General features: G+C 40.6%; 2 protein-coding genes across 2 annotated transcripts; both read left to right on the top strand.

Annotated features, from left to right (window-relative positions):
- Positions 1-403: 403 nt before the first annotated feature.
- On the top strand, positions 404-7246 carry cfap206 (cilia and flagella associated protein 206). Its single transcript, XM_046372226.1, has 12 exons — positions 404-666; positions 876-959; positions 1440-1530; positions 2088-2276; positions 2708-2875; positions 3002-3216; positions 3352-3471; positions 4278-4476; positions 4582-4722; positions 5750-5943; positions 6146-6289; positions 6739-7246. The coding sequence occupies exons 1-12, from the start codon at positions 559-561 to the stop codon at positions 6958-6960; spliced, it is 1875 nt and encodes a 624-aa protein (XP_046228182.1). The 5' UTR covers positions 404-558; the 3' UTR covers positions 6961-7246.
- A 2695-nt stretch (positions 7247-9941) lies between these two features.
- LOC124050096 (peptidase M20 domain-containing protein 2-like) lies at positions 9942-15372 on the top strand. Its single transcript, XM_046372227.1, has 7 exons — positions 9942-10848; positions 12509-12657; positions 13319-13461; positions 13546-13700; positions 14247-14382; positions 14733-14840; positions 14964-15372. The coding sequence occupies exons 1-7, from the start codon at positions 10450-10452 to the stop codon at positions 15131-15133; spliced, it is 1260 nt and encodes a 419-aa protein (XP_046228183.1). The 5' UTR covers positions 9942-10449; the 3' UTR covers positions 15134-15372.
- Positions 15373-20442: the final 5070 nt, after the last annotated feature.

Here is a 20442-nt window from a genome sequence, read left to right as displayed (position 1 = left end):
TCTTTATGCTTCAGCATAGCAAGACATTTTGGACAATGTTATACTTCGAACTTTGTAGGAACACTCCGGGGAAGGCCCCCCTTCCCCCGTAGCACCGCTACAAATGCGCGGCGGGGATGTGTGTTGGCCCGCATAGAGCCCCGTCCTCAACCCCATCAAGCACCCTCGCGACGAATCGGAACAGAGACCGCGAGCCAGGCCTTTTCGTCTAACACCAGTGCCCGAACCCGCAAACGATCAAAAACCTGTGTAGAAACACTCCAAAATCCGGTGGAAAAACCTAACCATAACAGCGGAATCTGCCACAGCCGCAAAGACGTAATGGTGTCTCAATACTTTTGTTTATATAGTGTGCGTAAATAATGTGTAAACCTTCCTTCAGGAACAACGACAGAAACGTGACTGACTTACAGCGCATTCTAGTGGACACAGTCGTGTAATACATATCCCTGTTAACGTCGTTACTATGGCAACCAGTTGTAAACAGACCGTAGCTTGCTAGCTTTTCCAGCACCATTTTACCTCAGTTAAAATAGCAGGTAGTTTTTGTCCGTAGAAATGTCTGAAACTAACACGGAAAGGGTCATTAAAAGCATTATTCGCGAAATAGTGCAGGAGTGTGCCGTGAGAGGACATGCGGTGTCGGACGCTTTGGTCACTTTCATGGTCAGTATCTGGAGCTGAGGTCGTCACCTGTAGCTAGCTTGGATGTTAATGCTTCATAGTTCAGTGCAGTTTGTACACATGCTGTAAGGATACAATGTAGATCTATAAAGTGATATACAATGGATAAGTCGTTTTGGGAGCTGCTTTGGAATAAAATACTTCTTCAACCCAGCTTTTGGTACCTCTAATTGTTTTTAAAATATCATTAGGTGAAAGCTGTTGTGCTGGACCCAAGAAATTCTTTTAATGTTGATCGGACGCTGACCAAACAAGACGTGCAAAAACTTATAGAGGTGAGTTACTGTATGAAGATGACTTTAGCCTGCCCCACTAACCCCCACCCCTTTCCTCACATTCATTTTTCATGCATTATACTTTTGGATGTTAACCCAAAATAGCATGTGGGGTATTCGTGGGCTGGCATGTAAACCTTAAGGGGTTCAGTCTGGGGTCAGGGGTCAGTCAGCCCAAAGCACACCTGTGTGATCATCTTGTTGTTTACTCAGCATATTGACGTGGCACACCTGTCAAGTGGATGAATTTTAACAGAAGAGTTTAACAGAAATAAGTTTTGTTTGCATAAATCTTTGTCTGCCTTAAATCATGTAATTCAACTTGTGAAACAACGGGTCATTAAGGCAGTTCATGCACTAGTTGTGTCCCTCATGCCAGGAGTAGAAAAATCATGAGGCCACACCATGAAGCAACATGTTGTGAATGCTGACACTGAAAAGCACACCGTCTCTAATCCCTATCTGTAATATTTCTTACAGCTGTGTTTGGATAAACTTACAGAGGAGTGCAGTCCATCCCTTGACACAATCAAAATGCAAGTGTATTTTGATATGATTTACACCTCCCGACGTAAGTGTCACTGTATGAAATGACATATTAATGCCCTCTGTCTCTGAAATGAGGAACATGCAGGATTTAAAATTCACACAAAATTGTTGCTGCACTAATCCTAACGTCCACTCTTACATCACATTCTGTAGGCTAGAGAATTATTGTTTCTTGTTGTTGAATCATGATAATATTCTGCTTTGTACAGGAGTGTCTGCTGGATGTCAAAACTAGATATGATTGCTACCCTATAACAATAAACCCGTAGCTTAAATTTGCTCCTAGCTTAAATGATTAAGTCTCTAAACTGTGTAAGTCTTTTTTTTAATCAGCTTAAAACTTTTGCAAATATTTAATTTACACTTAGATTACAGGCACTGAACAAGTCTTACATGTCCGCATTTGGTCATGTTTGGATTATCCCACTGTTCTTTGTTTTCATCTGCCTGAATCAATAAGCCATGGACAGGCTTCAGACATGTTTTACCCTGACTGGCTGTTTGTTTTGGAATTAATTTGAATATTTATGTTGACTTTTCAAATACTGCATACTTACAAGCAACAAACTTTTTGTGCAGGTGAGCTTCTTGAGGAAATCCACCAGATGGTGGCGTCCAGGCTGAGCCCAGTGAGCAGAGAGATCACTGACAGCAGGGTGAAAACACAGGAAGAATTAGAAGCTTTGTACCAGAAGATCATCACTTACATCCTGCTGCGTTCCAGCATGGGCTCACCTACAGATGTCAACACTGTGCAAGAGGCCAAAGGTTTCACACTCACTTGTTGTTTGGCTTTCTGGGAAACTAGAGTCAATTTAGATTTAGTTAGATCTTCAACAACACCCACATGTCAAACAATGTTCACAATGTCCTTGATCCATAAGGAATGCTCAGGGCAATGCCCCTCCACACCCCACCTGTCATGACTGTGAACTGTGCTCGTGTAGGAGCTGCACAGTAGTTTTCTCTGAGCTTTGTAATCTTTGCTGTGGTTAAAATGTTGAGTAATTTCACCAAAGTTTACTTTCTAACAGATAGAAAAACAACTTCAGACTTATTTGCATACAGCAACGTCCACAAAAAATCTTTTGGGACAACAAAGACTGATGTATGCAGAAACATGTAAATTCTCTGAGCCAGCTGCTGTGTTCTTCGAGAATGTTAATGAACTGTTGATTTGTCTTCTTCTCTTATCCTAGTTGCTCTGCAGAGCGTCTTCCCTCGAACTGAACTGGCAGCCTTCGTGGTGCTCTTGAAGAAGGACAAGGAGCAGCAGCTCAATGAGCTCACCATGATTGTCACAGGAATCCGACTCTTCAACAAAGCCAGCGAGAAGGAAAAAGAAGACACTGACCTCAACAACATAAGTACCATACACCACTTTACTGACATAAAAATCAGGTTGTCAACTACATCATTCAATGAGGTTAGCTTCTTCACTAATGATCAGTAATGCATTTGGTAAACATGGGACCTATATATTCTCTCAACAGTTCCTGCGCTTCTTAATGAAGCTCTTCCAGTCACCAGTGAAAGCATAGAGAGTGAGCTGAGCGTAACACAGAGTCTAGCGTGGAAATACACGGCTGTGCTGGAGAAACTAACAGACCCTGGCAGTCAGCCTGGAGAGTGTGACGTGCCCATCGCCCTGATCAGACAGGCTCTCTACAATGTCAGGCAGCATGAAGTTTTCCTCAAAATGTTACTGGTGAGGTAACAGTAGGCGGTAATTGTGTTCAACGTCTAATGTGGATTTCTTGTATTTTATTTTATATCAAGAATGCCCACATTTTATTTCCCAGGTGAAACATGAAGTAATCATGTGTTATCTGTTTACCACCAGGCTGATGCATGCTTATGTGTCAAACATGCTGGAATCCTGCAGACTGAGCTCACATCAGAGATGAAGCTCCTGAAAGAAACCGTCAAGTCAAAGACAGCCGTACACACTGCACAAGTTTTTGTACGTGTCCTGGTAACTGCTTTGATGTTGCTGCTGCTGTTACGTCTTGTTAAATGATCTCTTAAAGAAAAGGGTTCAGCATTTTTGTGCTTGCATTGTGAAAGTGAGATGAGGACATGGATATTGATATCATGTCTGTGTGTCAGCTGCAGGATGTGGTTAGCCAAGCCTGGCATGTAGACTGGAATCAGAGTGAAACAGCTAGCCTCTGACTTTAAAAACTACCAACACCTCAAAAGCTCAGTAATAAAAGTAAATCCATGAATAAAAATAAACAAATAAGAGCAATCTCTTTGGTCTCATGTGTACACATGTAAAAATTAGAACTTGTGATTTTTAGAGGGAATTATTGCACATGGTGGACCTATTTCTTGGCAAATCACAAAATGTTGTTGTCAACACTAAGTTTTCCAGTTTTGGCAAGATGACATCTGTACAGCAACCAGCCAGAGATGCTGCATAGACATAATGGGTGGATGGAATTAAGTGTACTGTCAGCTCTGTGCTTGACACACAGACATGAGATTAAAATAAAAATTTGAACTATTCCTTTAAGTGCACAAACTGCTAGGTGTGTATAATAGTAGATATGGGCTGGTGTGGTTTCTATCCACAGTGCAGAGTCCTTGCCAGTGTTCAAGTTCTTTGAGAGTTCCTTTAGTCCTTTCTGCCTTAGTTTCTACTCTTGTACACGTGCATTGAACTGCATCTTTGATAATATATGTTATATAAATGAAAAAACAATATTTTTTCAGTTTAGTCATTTCTACTGCCTCACCTCTCTCATTTCTCACATTGTCTTACAGCCGCTATTCAAAGTCCTGTCAAAGCTGTGGTGTGATCTTCAGGATGAGTTGGAGCTGCTCAACATCCTCAATAGCATCGCGCTTAATCTGCAGCCCTTTGTTGCTTCTCAGGCCAAAATATTTTCAGAAGCTTATTTAGACCGCCTTCTGGAGACTTTAGAGGTGAAAACAGATGAACAAAGAATGACTGAATCCTCAGGTATGGCGGGATGTTAGTGTCTAAAGTCATGAATTCCAGGTTTCCCAAAATCTTACATAACTGCTAAGCTTAAAAGTGGTTGTTTTTCTTCATTATTCCTTTCAGGAGAGTGTATCACTCCAGCTGAGATGAAGACACAGGAGTGGCTCCTGTCTGAAACAGCAAGCAGCTTTAATGAGCTGCCATTACAATATAATGGAGTCTGTGGCTATACGCTTGTGAACAGAGATGGGCTTCTGCTGCCAGGTACTGTGATATCAGAAAAGGCATTTGGATGTTCTGTCTTTGTCAGATTCAGACATGTGTAAAGGCCTCAACATGCTTCACAGAACAGGTCGCACAGTTTGTCACCTGGCTACGTGTCTCCCAGTTCTTCATCCATCCTTCATTTTTTTTTTCTGCATTGTGGTGTTATCTTGGATGTGCCACACTTTCCTGCAAACTACAAAATGCAGATATTCAGATATTGTTAGATCATCAAACTGAACACTCTCTGTCCTATCCACTGCACCTCGAAGTTCTGTCCACTAAACAGACAGACAGAACAGGAACCCTAATGGTTGGATTGTCAGCAACTGCACAACTGTGTGAGACGATCCAACAATCACTTTGTCAAAACTATCCCGAAACCATAAGAATTAAGACAAAATTATGAAAAATATGTATAGTACACATTTGCCAATTCTCGTTCATGTATTCAGTATGTTGCATTTATACATATATATATATATATATATATTCAATGCATTGTAAAGATCCCCTCCATGTTTGTATTAAGGCATTCCTCTCACGGCACACTCCTGCACTATTTCGCGAATAATGCTTTTAATGACCCTGTGTGTCAGACATTTTTATTGCCAAAAACAAGTATAATTATCATATGAAAATACTTAAAATGGTACCCATTCTTTCTCCTGCATTAAATGTATATATATATATATAGGAATATAAATAAAATGTAATATTCTTAATTTCACTTTATTTAATTTTGGGTGTAACTGCTACACACAAGATTTCTCCTACATCACAGCTAAGTCCAGTCACACTTGTGTATGCTGGCTTGCGAACTGTTTGTTTGTGGGCTCTGCCTCTTAATCAGATTTACTCTTCAATGTGAAAACAGGACTATAGTGTCAGACTCTGCATATACTTCATTCCACACAGTGAAGCTCAGACGTTCAACTGTAGGAAAAAGAAAAACAGTTTCGACCGGAGGGCAAATTTAATATTGTGTTTGAAGTTCATTTTGGAATATCTGACACGTGTCTTGCAGGTAATCCACAAATTGGGGTCCTTAAACACAAAGAAAAGCTCTATGCTTTTAGCTCCAAAGAAGCTGCCTTGAAATTTGCCTCCAGTCCAGATGACTTCATTGCAGATGTGGCAGAGAAAGCCCATCTCTCCCCTGAACTCATTCACCTCCTCAGACTCGACCGACACTTTTCCTCCGTCAGTCTATACTCTGAGGTCAGCAGCCTCTTACATGTTGATTATTAACATAGTTCCATATTTTGGACACCTAACTAAGTACATTTACTAAAGTCTTGTACTTAATTATCATTTTGATTTATTTGTACTTTACTTGAGTATTTCTATTTTCTGTTACTTTATCCCTCTACTCCACTACATTTCATGATCCAAACTTAGTTGTTGTCTTGTGGTTTTGCAGATGCAACCTGGAGAAAGTTTACCGGTAAAGCCCGCCACCATGTCTGAGAGCGGCACACAGACTGACATCCACCCAGTGGAGACAAACATTGTCAGGTCCTATGAGTGGAATGAGTGGGAGCTGCGAAGAAAAGCTATCAAACTGGTAAGCCAGGGTGCATGTGGGGAAGAAAAACTCCTTCCAGCTTTTCTAGCAAGCAGGAATTACATATATTAACACTATACATGAAGCAGTTAAGGGGCGGCATGGTGGTGCAGTGGTTATGCCTGTCGCCTCAGTTTGCATGTTCTCCCTGTGCCTGCGTGGGTTTTCTCTGGGTACTCCGACTTCCTCCCACAATACCAAAAACATGCACATTAGGTTAATTGGCTACTCTACATTGCCCCTAGGTGTGAGTGTGAGAGTGTGTGGTTGTTTGTCTTTGTGTGTCAGCCCTGCGATTGGCCAGTCCAGGGTGAACCCCGCCTCTCGCCCGTAGTCAGCTGGGATAGGCTCCAGCTCCCCCGCGACCCTGACGGATAAGCGGTATAGAAAATGGATGGATGAAGCAGTTAATTGTTAATTTGATACCGATATGTATTTCACAATTCTAGGCTGATCTCTGTACCAAAGTGACACACTCAGTGCAGACTGATCTGAGCCACATGAGGCGGGAAAATGTCACACAGACCTGGTTACCCAAGAGTGCTGCCTCTCAAAGCAAGAAAGACGGTGAGAGCAACGTACCCAAACCTCACGTCTACCTGGCAGGTCTGAGAGGACAAAGAGACCGAGACATGGTAAAAGTAAACCTGACCAGACCTGTTGATGAATAATCAAAGAACCCATTAGTTGTAGTGTAGAACAAAAGTTCATGTAAGTATGCTATTATTTTATTTTATTTTCTTTCTTTTGCTCCTGTATTTACTTGATGAGGACTGGAGGTGGAACAGAACTGTATGTGCAAGGTATTGCCCTAAGAGATTTTTCTAACTGCTGTTTTAAGTGCATGCACATAAACAAGCTGTTTAGACAGGAAAATAAAAATAATTCCTGACCTCTTGTGGTTGAAAGGAACACCTGTTCTCAGCCTTTATATTAACATATGCAGTCCAGGAAAACAAGGAAAACTGGGTGGAAAGGGATATTGCCAGTAGACTCTCTTTGGTTTTTTTTTTTAAATTGGAGTCTCTCTAATTACTTTTTCAAAGGATATTTTAGAGGGAAATTAAATAGTTGGAAGACTTATTATTACTTTGCCTAAATACAGAAGTGTATGTGTGTATCTTACTGTTTTTATTAAGTGTTTGAAAGTTCTGAGCTAGATTAAAGTGAGAGTGCATGTGAGGGGATCTTTCTTCCTTCTCATTTTTGCAGATTATTGAAAATAGTTAAACTGCTTATATGTCAATATGCTGAGACAAAAATAAGTACAATTGCCAACATGCATAATGAATATGAACTATAGTTTGTTTGTTTTTTCTTAAGACATTATAAGAACCTAAATACAGCAGAAAAAAGACTTGAATGGAGCATTTCTTCCCTGAAACCCCTTATTTTTTATTTTAAGAAAATCATCTTTTAATTCCACTTTAAAAGAGTTAAAGGAAAAACAACAGTATGGAACATTAACTTTCCGTATATAATGAGGGTTTTTTTATACAATTTTTTGCTGTTATTTCCTAATGAACATTGTCAAAGGAGGTATAGAAGAAAATGTAAGAGTTTATAGACTTACCATTACTCAGTAACAGTAACAGAAGCTCTTCTGCAAACTAAACTCAAGGTTTAGCACAGTTGTAATAGCCCTTTGGGAGAAAGAGCTTCCCTTAGGTCGTTTATTTAAGGAGACATTTGATGGCTTGACCTCAGTTGACCCTAAAATGGTTATTGAAGCAGATCTTTGAATGTAAGACTCTCATTACCGAATGTTGCTATCATGACTTAAACTTTAACATATTTATAATTTAACTCTTGTATCCGGAAAGTAGCACATGTCATGCCTCAGCATAAAGGCAGCAGTGAGCCAAATAACTTACCACCCAATTTCCAGAGAGTCATGTTCAGCCAAAATCTTTGAAAAGCTCCTTTCAAATGTGTCACTTTCTGTGTCACATGTTAAATCCCTTGTGGTGTGGTTTCAGACGGTGCTGTGACTGCCCTGCTGATTTGCTTAAGACGTTCAACATAGACCTAGATTGATTGGCTTTGACACAAATGCACGTAACTGATTTCATTGTTATCTTACTAGCAGAACTCATGCAATATTTACAGATGGTCATCAGTCTGGTTTCCTAGAACTCACAAAAGGGATGCTCAATAAGAGGTCTTATCCTGTTCCCATTGTACGTAAATGGTATGGGCTCATTGTGCTAATTTGATTTTAAATGCCCTTGCTAATCAAAAGGCCATGATGATAATACTAATTGCTTTCTCTTTACCAGACCTCAAATAAAAAATCCTTTAAGTTACTCTCAGTACAAAAGGTTCATATTAAAAAAGTTGCATGTTGAAAGTTCCTGGGTTTATGGCTAGATGTAGGGTTGGGTGCTGCTCTTGTTGGCTTTGTGAGCAATAAATGAATTACGCTGTTACCATCAAGTACTGATTCACGTTAAATCAGCTGGTGCCCATTTTTGGGATCTGAGAGCGCACCTGGGTGAGACAGCAAATCAACAGATGGAAAGAGAGACTGCATCACCTCTGCAGGTGTGGTTGCCCTTATCAAAACCCGGTGCAGACAACACTCACTGCAAGGCTGTCTAATACAATACACTCTTCAGCTTGATGCGACATGCAAAGCTGGCCTGGGCAATATGTGCAACCTGAGGAAACACCTGGTCAAACACAAAATATACCTAAAGGCTGAAGAGTCCACTGTGTCTGACAGGCTCAAAGCCATGTCCCCTGTTCATATGGCTGTTTCCAGTTGAAATGTGCAGAGTAAAAACAGTTTCTGTTGCTGCTCCCAGGCTGCTTTGAACAGCTTTCTCCTTTGAAGCAATTCTGTTATTACAAAGAAAAAAACGTAGCATTAGTTACCTGTACAGTTCAAAAGTGAAAGGTGCTCAACCTTAGTTAAATGACCTCCAGAACCATATTTATTTTACTTATCTTATTTTGTTTAACCTTATTCTGTTTTATTTTATTCTATTATTATATGTTACTCGTTCTTATGTTCTATGTATGTACCAGTCACTAAGACACATTTCTAGTTATGTGAAACCTCTTCACTTACATGGCAGTAAAGACAGTTCTGATTCTGATTCTGATGAAGAATCTTTTAAAACTAAAATTGACTAAGAAGATGTTATGTATCAGAGCACCCTTTGGATTTCTATCAGGGAACAGTTTTGGAACCCAACCCATTATCCTGCACCAGGCCATCTCTCATCAGTCGAAGAGGACAACATTATGATTTTTATTTATTATTATTTCTATAAAGCCATTCCTAATAAGCTACCATTTTACTTATCATCACTTAAGACTTCTCTCTCACAAAATGCATCACCTTGATTGTGTTCTTTATGAATATTTATATGAAAATTGTACAAGAATGTTGATCATATTTGCAGGGCTTCATTGTGAATGAACGTTTTGCTCTCAGCTGGTTTTCCCCTGATTAAATAAAGGCTATCTGAAGGATGTGAGGAACATGGTCACCAGTACAAACGAGGTATTTGCATTTTCACCAGCAGGAGGCAGACCACTTACAAGTCATCTCAGATAGCCCAACCCACTGATGTACTGTGCTAATGAGAACTGTGTTCAGCTGTATCAGAATGTGGTTGGGTCTAGCCATATGTCAGCTGAGCATTCACCTGAATCAGCTGTCCTTGAGAGATCATTTTTATGCTAATAAATGCAGTGCTATTGAACTGTCTGAAACCTGACTGAAACTTTTGTAGTATTTCTAATGATTAGGTTGTAGTAATATATAGTGATAGTATGCATATTGTCATTGCCCTCCATTATGCTGTCCGCTTGGACATTCTTTAAGAACTGATGCTACAAACAGTTGCACGATGATTGAAATGGAGCCAGATTTCTACTAAAGCCATTGTACGAACACTAGCACAGAGTTAGGTGGGCCGTCATGAGGATTATTTCAAGAATCATTTGTCAGTGGCAAACGATGTTTAAGCACTATGCAGTATGTGTGGTCTATTTTGAAACTGGACTGTTACAAATTTAGCGCTTGCGCTGAGGGCGGCGCTTACTGTAACTGGATAGTACAACTGCAGGACACCAGCTTTGAAAACAGACCGTGTGAGTACAAAGGTTAGTGATAACAGAACATCATAACTTTCTCTAAACCGAGCAAGATGTCTGACACAGCAGACTTACTGGCGGAGCTGAAACAGAGAGTTGGCTGCTGCATAGATGAAGCCAAAGAAAAGTTGCACAGACTCAGTAAGGACATATGGAGCTGTCCAGAGCTGGCTTATGAGGAAACTCAGTCTCACAACAGACTGGTAGAATTTTTCAGCCAAGAAGAAGGCTGGAAGGTCGACAGTCACTTCAAACTAGAGACTGCATTTCGAGCCACTTGGGGAACCGGCGGCAGTGAGAAGGTGAATGTGGGTTTCCTGTGTGAGTATGACGCCCTGCCTGGTATTGGACATGCGTGTGGACACAATTTGATAGCCGAGGTTGGAGCTGCTGCAGCTCTAGGGCTCAAAGCTGTGCTGGAAAACACACAGAAGCTCCCTGTCCAGGTGCAGGTAGGACAGCTACACAATATGTTGTGGTGAAATGTTCACACTTCTGTTGCTCAACCACAGAGGCTGCTTTTTTTAGTTATGAAGTTTTGCAGTTTGGTCTGCTCAGACAAGTAAGATCAATTTAACAATAAACGCCTGTAGATATGAATGTCTCCTGAAGAAGTAGCACAGGTATAAAGGACAAAATCTGACCACCAGGAAATGAAGGAAAACTCAAATCATAATGGGTAATTACAGTGCAGAAATTTTAGCCATGTTTACACACAGTCTCCCAATTTTAGGAAGCAAAAGTAGTTGGGAAATTAAGATAAACTGAAATAAAGTTTACACTTTTGGCTTTGGCTTTTGGCTTTGATTCGGACTTGATTCCAAAAATGTGTGCAATGTAAATAAAAACAAAATGCAGTGATTTGCAAATCCTTTCCAACCTATATGCAGTTGAATACAGTATAAAGACCATATATTTAATGTTCAAATTGATCTTTATTTCTCATTCTGAATTTGGGGGGGGGTGGGTGGGCGTGAAGCAGAACACAAGCAGAGATGCATAGCAGCAGTAATAATATTAGAAATATTGGAACTGTAGATAATGATAATGAAGTATACAGGAGGTACTACAGTGATTATGATAGCAGTATTAGTAACAGTAATAATGATAGTGTCACGGATCGGGCATCTTGGTTGACAGAAAAAGGACTGAACCCCGATGCAGAGTCAAAAGGGCAGACAGGCGAGGTAGAGGTCCAAGCAATAGTCTTTATTTTAATAAAGCAAAAAACTCAAAAAGCACACCTACTGTGGCAAAATTCCTGGCAAAAACACAACACAGCATGGCAAAGCAAGGCAAAAAGATCCTGGCATGACAAGAACACATTCAAGACATAATGCAAACGCTCAGACAAAGGTGGCTGGGAAGACAAGGAGTAAATAGACATGACAACGAGACAAAGGTGACACACGTTAGGAGGGAGAAAGCAATCAAGAAAACCAAAAGCAAAGCTACCTGAAAACAGGACACACAGGGGAAGTGATGCTTTTCAAAATAAAACAGGACATGAGAAAAACCTTGAACATAATACATGGAAACACATGACAAGACAAACATGAAACATGGCACATGGACTGAAATCTAAAGACAAAGCATAACAAAAAACACCAGGCATGACAGGTAGCAGTAATGGTACTGTGCATCCACAGTATATAGTGTGCCTATAAAAAGTATGCACCCCTGTTTTCCCCTTTTTATTGTTTTTATAAATGTAATCATAGCCAATACAATTTGTCAAAATTTACAAAAAAAAACCTCTATAATGTCAAAGTGAAAACAGATTTCTATCAAGTAATATCAGTTAATTAAAAATATATAATGTAAAAGAAGTGATTGCATAAATGAAGTGACAGAGGCATCTGCTATTCCCAAGCAGTCCCTCATCCAAGTACTAACCAAAGAGATGGGATAAGATAGGGAGTATTCAGGGTGCTATGTTCATGAAATGAATTTAACAAATGGCTGTTTAAAGGTAGGAAATCAATCAAAAATTGAATGCTTTAGTCTCTTTCACTTGTTTAGCTCATTTTAATCCACTAGAGTCAAAGAGAAATGATAACTACAGGCTGTGCGGTGGTGATGCAAAAGTATATGGTTGACTTGTCCCCACAGGTGATGGTGCTGGGGACCCCAGCTGAGGAGGATGGTGGAGGTAAAATTGACATGGTGAGGGAGGGAGCATTTGAGGACCTCGATGTGGTCTTTATGGCCCACCCATCAAAGGAGGATGCCACGTACCTGCCCTGCGTGGCTGAGCATGAGTATGTTTATTACTGTCCAAAATCTCAGCACTAATATTTTTTTTTTATTTGTTGTGTTTGCTGTACTTGGAAACACACAGTGTTCTTTACTAGCGGCCTGGTAATGAGATACAGTACATTCTGTTTTATGTTACTGCTTAGTTACACATGTCATTAGTAAGGCATCCCAGTTCAAGATCAAAAAAGATCATAAATGCAACAACCATTAACGGAACTTGCGGTGTTGCATGAATGCAACACTAATTAGCAGTTAATGTGGGGCCTCTGATGTTGGAGCTTTGGCCTCCATGGACAAATAGTCTGGTTATTGTCATATTTGTGTTCTTGTAAACACTCAAAAGTTATATTCACCTCTAGTTTTACTCACCAAAATTCTTTGTGTGTATTCTTGAACTGTAGCAAATGTGTTGGAGGCATTTTCTTTCTCATAAAACATTTTAGATAATTTTTTTCAGCAATTCAAGTCTTCTTCCTTGTCTTTACTGACACATTTCTGTATCTCATGGCATGTTACCACCTACTACCCTGCCTGATTAGTGATTGGCAGAACGTGTATTGGCGTGCATGTAAACCTCCACTAGAGGTAACTGCACAGGGAACCTTTCATGCGCTCTGTACAGAAGCAGAGAGACTGAGATGTGGTTTGTCTTCTGTTTTCCAGTGTAACCATAAAGTATCACGGTAAGGAGTCTCATGCCTCAGCCTACCCCTGGGAGGGAATCAACGCATTGGATGCGGCGGTGCTGTGCTACAACAACTTGTCTGTGCTCAGACAGCAGATGAAACCAGACTGGAGAGTTCACGGTGAAGAAGTGATGACCTTCTGGTACCTGTGTGTTGCTCCGAGGAGTTTAGTAAACTTGGATTAAACCTCATTCTGTTTTGCAGGTATCATAAAGCATGGTGGAGTGAAACCAAATATCATCCCTGCCTACACTGAGCTGGAGTACTATCTGAGAACCCCGTCACGTGCTGAGCTTCCTGTTCTGAAGAAAAAGGCTGAGATGTGTTTTAGATCAGCAGCTGCAGCAACTGGCTGTGAGGTAAAGAATAAATGATCAGTGTTTTTCTGGCCTGTGTTTGTGACTAGTAATAACTGAAACATATATTGCTGCCTTCCACACTGTCTTTTTTCATACTACCACTAGGAGGAATTGTCTAATTTTCTAATCCTAAACATACAGGTGCTATGCCTGTGTCACTTTGCATCTGACTAGATTAAAGTAACAGTTCACCCAATAATGAAAACCCCGTCATTAGCTACTCAACCCCCGAGGTGCACTATATTCTGGATACTGACGCCTCTGCTCACAATTGAAGAAGCTGGAGATTTGTTTTAAAACATAACTCTGTACACCTTGCTTATCCCAGCCTACAGAAGCCTTCATAGACATATAGCCTACATGTAAACAAGTCCCCATCTACTTCAGTTGTTAAGGGGGAATGTTGCATTGCTGTTTTGCTGTGAAGCACCAGAAATGTTTGGCATGGGAGGAAATAGATAATGGCTGAATATTCGCTTTCATGTGAACTGTTATATGAACATTTTAAAGGCTAGTCCTGCTTAAAGTCATGTAGTTTCCTTTCAGGTTGAAGTACAGTTTGCAAGAAATAAATATGACAACATGTTGCGCAATGCTGTACTAGAGGAGCTGTATGAGAAAAATGGAAAGGCTCTGGGGATGGACTTCACCACAGACGAAGAAGTCCTCAGGAATGAATCTGGTACGTTTACGTCCTCCGCGGACGTCAGACAACAGCCCCTGTGCTTGATATATCAGTACTTCCAAAGAGTGAGGAACAAATATGCAAGAGCGGACGAGGTCACACACAGCTCTCTCATTTTGAGAGAGTTGTCATTATTATCTCATTATGAAGACATGGTAAGGTAGGGAGCAGCTGGACCACCTTAACGCAGTTCCTCATGGCGGATGCAGGCCCTGACATGGATAAGGATAAGGACATTTTTGAAACTGTCTAAATACATGAAGGATGGATCACTTACTGGGCTGAACGTGATGCCCCCGTTGATTTCCTCTGTTTCACTTCACTTGTCTCTTGTCTGTTATCTTCAGGTTCCACAGACTTTGGCAATGTGACATTTGTAGTACCTGGTATCCATCCATACTTCTACATTGGTTCTAATGCATTGAACCACACAGAGGAATACACTGTTGCTGCTGGTGTGTATGCCCTCAAAATTATAATATTTGAAAATACAGAAATTTCCAAAACAGTTTCGTCTTTTGCTTTGGAAAATGTCTAACACATATTTGGTTGACAATGTGCTTGTGTCGTTGATGCAGGTGAAGACAGAGCTCAGTTCTTCACCCTGAGGGCGGCGAAGGCTCTGGCCATGACGGCCCTGGATGTGCTGCTGCATCCGGAGCTGCTGCAGAGGGTGAAGCAGGAGTTCACTGAGGCCAAACTGAAGGAGGAGAGGACGCAGAGAAAGAGCACAGAGCAGTCTGCTTAACACTGCTGATGCTCCCTGCACACTGTCTGCACACTTGTTCCTGTTGTCAAAAAACAATGTGCAGGGTTCAACAGTACTTTGCTACATTTTAGGCAAAGCGTAGCAAATGCAGTGAATTTCAAATGTAGAGGCAAATCAATTAAAACAGTTAAGATTCAAGAGAAATAATTAAGTAGTTATTAATGAATAAGCTCTTTTTAAATTAGATTTGATTAAATAAAATTAAATTGAAAAGACAATTGCTGTGCAGTAATAAGTTGCAAATAACAGGTGAAGAGTTTTTATTTAGCTTCGAAAGAAAGGAATCAGGAAGTTGGTTCCATTTGTGTGCTGCATGGTAGCTTAAAGCAGCTTCACTCTGTTTGGGTCTGACTGAATTTCAAATTCTTGAAAGGGGATCAAAAATGTTCGGAGTACCCGGAGAAAACCCACACAGGCACAGGGAGAACATGCAAACTCCACATAGAAGGGCCCAGACCGGGATTCCAACCTGGAACCCTCTTGCTATGAGGCGACAGTGCTAACCACTGCACCACCGTGCCGCCCGCATATAATTATAACCCTAATAAATAAGCAATTAATTACTAACACTTTTTAAATTTTCCTAAGCACATGTTGGGTTGCTTTGAAACACGAAAGTTGAGGCTTTGAGTCTTGACTGACTTTTGATTAGACAAAAGCTATATATGACAAGACAACAATCAACACCTATTTAGTTACATGATTTTAATAAATTTCATACTTTGCTACACAGAAAAGACACAATGTGACAACTTACCTGATTCATTGCATGATGGCTGTGTTCAATAAACAATAATTGCTAACAATAATAACAGTAATCATCTCCACAGGTGACAGCTAGGGACTCCAGCTGAGGAAGATGGTGGCGGTAAAATAGACTTGCTAAGGGAGGTAGCCTTTGATAATATGGATGTGGTTTTCATGGCCCACCCCATGCAGGATGATGCTCCATATGCTCCACTTGTAGCTGAACATGAGTAAGTTTTAAAGGACCCAGGGCTGTTAGGTAAACCGAATTCGTGACTTCAAGATCATTCATTCATGAGAACTTGCTCACCTAGTTCATTCATATGGCAAAAATGTGTTCTGTCTACCTGATTTATTATGTGATGGGCAACCCACTGCACCTGTCTATTACTGTCTTTTTCCTTGAAGTCACTGGCTCACCCTATAGATTTTATACTGAGATGATATCATCCAGATAACAATCACCTGCCTATGCTTTAAGAACATTATAAAAACATAAAACCTTCATGGTTAAAAGAAAAAAAAGAATTGACAAAGTAATTATTTTTTTGCATCTCAGGGTGTCTTCTCATTTTTTTTACAGACATCTCTTTATAAAAGTGGTCTATGGGGAAAATGCTTTTTGGGCTGCAGAAGATTTTTTGCCATTGGCCAATGGGACAAAGTTGCAGCAAGGCTGGCACACAGCACAGCAAAAAAATGCAAACAAATTCAGTATTATCATTATTTACTTAAATGTAAAAATATTTCAGTGATATGATCTCCTTATCCCTGTAAGACCCAAATATAGAAAAAAATTAGCAAAAAAATTTTTGACCTCTCAGATATTGTTTTACGAGGCCTCTGATGTAGAAATTAAGATTTTTTACAGCTTTATGATACAAATTCTTTACATTTTAGTAAGTTTTAAGGAAAATATAATGTAAGTATAATATGTATATATGTAATATTGCAACTTTGGACCTAGTTGGGAGCAGAATTTCTGTAGTTGTATGCACTTTGTCTGTACAGATATACAGAACATCCATCCATCCATTTTCTATACCGCTTATCCGTCAGGGTCGCGGGGGAGCTGGAGCCTATCCCAGCTGACTACGGGCGAGAGGCAGGGTACACCCTGGACTGGTCGCCAGTCAATCGCAGGGCCAACACACAAAGACAGACAACCACACACTCTCACACTCACACCTAGGTGCAATTTAGAGTAGCCAATTAACCTAATGTGCATGTTTTTGGTATTGTGGGAGGAAGCCGGAGTACCCGGAGAAAACCCACGCAGGCACAGGGAGAACATGCAAACTCCTCATAGAAGGGCCCAGACCGGGATTCGAACCTGGAACCCTCTTGCTATGAGGCGACAGCGCTAACCACTGCACCGCTGTGCCGCCCATATACAGAACATTTATGCATTAATTTGCAGGGTTGATTGCTAAGTAAGCCCCATAACAGTATATATCTTGAATAATAATCATACAACAATCATAGTTTTATGAATAAGCATTTATTCATAAAAATATTGGAAAAATGTATTGTATTTACAAAACTTTTTCTTCACTTTCAATGTGGTTTGAATGAAGTCTGTGTTTTTACTTGCAGTGATAGTCCCTAAGACCGTCCTTTTCATCTGAGAAGCACAGGCGAACATTGCACTTGCTACACAGTGTGTTTGTGTATCCATTATAGTATGTAGTTGTCGCAGTCTGGTAGATCTGCAAAAAACTGCAGATCTACCAGACTGTTGTAGCCAGTGTCCTCTTCTATGCTGTGGTGTGCTGGAGTGGCAGCATGAAGAAGAGGGATGCAACACGGCTGGACAGACTGGTGCGGGGGACAGGATCTGTGGTGGGCACAGAGCTGGACTCTGTAGTGTCAGTAGCAGAAAAAAGGACCCTGGATAAGATCCTGTCCATCCTGAACAACACCTCCCACCCTCTGCACAGGACTCTGATCAGTCAGAGGAGTGTGTTCAGCACCACACTGCTGTCTCTGACCTGATCCACAAACAGATTCAGGAACTCATTTGTCCCCCTGGCCATTAGACTCTACAACACATCTCTGGGTGTTCAAGGGTTACGATCCCAGCAACAGTCTGTGCCTGAGTGACAGGAAATTTATTCCATTATGCACCTTATCTTATACGTTTTGCACAATTAACCACACTTTCTAATTCATGTTTTTGAGTAGTTATCTGTTTACACCTGTTTACACTGTAGTTTTCAGTCTCTTGTTTTAACTACACACAGTCAGTCTGGTCGACCTGCTTTCTTTGCACTTTACTATACTTTATGTAGTATATGTTAGTTTATTTAGCATATATTTAGTCTATTTATTTATCAGTATAGTTTTTATTATCTGAATCTCTCCTACTAACAGTCAGGCCTTGTTTGTTTACTTTATGACTAACCTACACTGCTGCTGTAATGTGCTACTGGAGGCTTGAATTTCCCTCGGTTTAATAAAATGTCTATCTATCCATCCATCTATCTGTCTGTGTATCTAGAATCTTTATTCATATTTGATGAAAACTGCCTAGTTTGACAATTTGAGGTGAGTTTTGTGAGGAACTGGCCTGTCACAAACCAGGATGGAGAGAAATCTGTCTGAACGGGAGGGGTCCAGATGTATCCGCCAGGGCAGGCCACTGACTGTATATAAGTCAAGTCAAGTCAAGTCAACTTTATTTGTATAGCCCATTTTTACAAGCAGTTTGTCTCAAAGGGCTTAACATAACATCAGCAACATCCTCTGCCCTTCGACCCTCACATCCACTAAGGAAAAACTCCCAGAAAAACCTTTAACAGGAAAAAATGGAAGAAACCTCAGGGTGAGCAACAGAGGAGGGATCCCTCACCCAGGACGGGCAGACGTGCAATGGATGTTGTACAGGCAGGAAAGCAATTTGCAACATGAGAAATGACATTACTAAAAAGATAAGCAAAACAAAATCTCAACTGTTTAGTTTCACTTTTTGCTACCACCTCAATATGATTTTAACATTTCACAAGTTATAGGAAATTTATAGTATTGAAAATTATAATGAACTGCTGTAACATTCATGTATTCTTTTTTTATGTGATGTTGAGAATCACTATCCTATCAGTTCGATTTCGGCCTGTAGGGAGAACCACCCCGCCCATAGTCGGTACATAGAGGAATGACAGGCAGATGTCAACAATACACATTGGGTTGGTCATAGAGCCGGCTACAGTTCAACTTGAAGATCTGGATGGAGAGATACCTGCGGAAAGATACAGAGAGAGAGAGAGAGAGAGGGAGGGAGAGACACAAGACTACGAGGAGCACTGGACACACAGTTAGTGACATAAAATAATGAACTGCATGTTAATCTGACGAGGGGAGAGGATAGAAGAGGAAAAGGAGGAGGGGAAACTGCTTGGTGGATCATGTTTGTGTCCCCCGGCAGCATAGGCCTATAGCAGTTTAGCTAAGGTAGAGATTTAAAGATTAACAGTTAGTCAGACCTATTCTACCTGTGGCTATATATCATGAGGTGGGTGAAACTATGCCTACCAGCCCTACACACTTTATTTGGTGCTAACTATATGCTTTACTAAACAGAAAGGTTTTAAGTTTAGTCTTAAAAGTGGAGGTGGTGTCTGCCTGTCGAACCCAGATTGGCAACTGGTTCCACAGCAGGGGTGCCTGATAGCTAAAGGCTCGTCCTCCCGTTCTACTTTTATAAATTCTGGGAACTGTAAGTAAACCTGCACTCTGTGATCTGAGTGTTCTATTGGGAATATATGGGACTATTAGATCCTGCAGGTATGATGGGGCGAGTCCATTTAGGGCCTTGTATGTAAGTAGGAGAATTTTAAAGTCTATTCTGAATTTTAGCGGAAGCCAGTGAAGAGAAGCTAAGATGGGGGAGATATGATCCCTTTTACTGATTCCTGTTAAAACTCTAGCTGCTGCATTTTGGATCAGCTGCAGGTTATTAATAGAATAATTTGGACATCCTGACAATAGTGAGTTGCAGTAGTCCAGCCTAGAAGTAATGAAAGCATGAACAAGTTTTTCAGCATCACTCTGAGAGAGGACGCTCCTAATCTTAGCGATATTACGGAGGTGAAAGAAGGCGGTCTTAGAGGTCTGTTTAATGTGATGAATAAATGACACGTCTTGATCGAAGATAACGCCGAGGTTCCTCGCAGTCGTACTGGAGGCCAAAGTAATGCTGTCCAGAGAGAGAATATTATCAGCTATTCTATTTCTAAGGTGTTTGGGGCCTAGAACAATGATCTCAGTTTTGTCTGAGTTTAATAATAAAAAATTGGAGGTCATCCAGTCCTTTATGTCCTTAAGACATGCCTGGAGTCTGGCTAATGGCTCTGTTTCTTCAGGCTTTAAGGATAAGTACAGCTGAGTGTCATCAGCATAACAATGAAAGTTTATGCCATGTTTCTGAATAATATTTCCTAGAGGGAGCATGTATAAGGTGAACAGGATCGGCCCAAGCACTGAACCTTGTGGAACACCGAGGCTAACCCTTATATATGAAGAGGAAACATTATTAACTTGAG

Source organism: Scatophagus argus, chromosome 19 (assembly GCF_020382885.2).
Source record: "Scatophagus argus isolate fScaArg1 chromosome 19, fScaArg1.pri, whole genome shotgun sequence".
In the NCBI taxonomy this organism is placed as follows: Eukaryota; Metazoa; Chordata; class Actinopteri; family Scatophagidae; genus Scatophagus; species Scatophagus argus.
This window is presented reverse-complemented; position numbering and strand designations above follow the sequence as displayed.

Bases quoted from the DNA above. Each gene is read 5' to 3' on its own strand.
- cfap206 (XM_046372226.1), top strand. From the start codon at position 559: ATGTCTGAAACTAACACGGAAAGGGTCATTAAAAGCATTATTCGCGAA. The intron at 960-1,439 runs GTGAGTTACTGT...TATTTCTTACAG, and splicing joins ACGTGCAAAAACTTATAGAG to CTGTGTTTGGATAAACTTAC. The intron at 4,477-4,581 runs GTATGGCGGGAT...TATTCCTTTCAG, and splicing joins AAGAATGACTGAATCCTCAG to GAGAGTGTATCACTCCAGCT.
- LOC124050096 (XM_046372227.1), top strand. From the start codon at position 10,450: ATGTCTGACACAGCAGACTTACTGGCGGAGCTGAAACAGAGAGTTGGC. The intron at 10,849-12,508 runs GTAGGACAGCTA...TTGTCCCCACAG, and splicing joins AGCTCCCTGTCCAGGTGCAG to GTGATGGTGCTGGGGACCCC. The intron at 13,462-13,545 runs GTGAAGAAGTGA...TCTGTTTTGCAG, and splicing joins ACCAGACTGGAGAGTTCACG to GTATCATAAAGCATGGTGGA.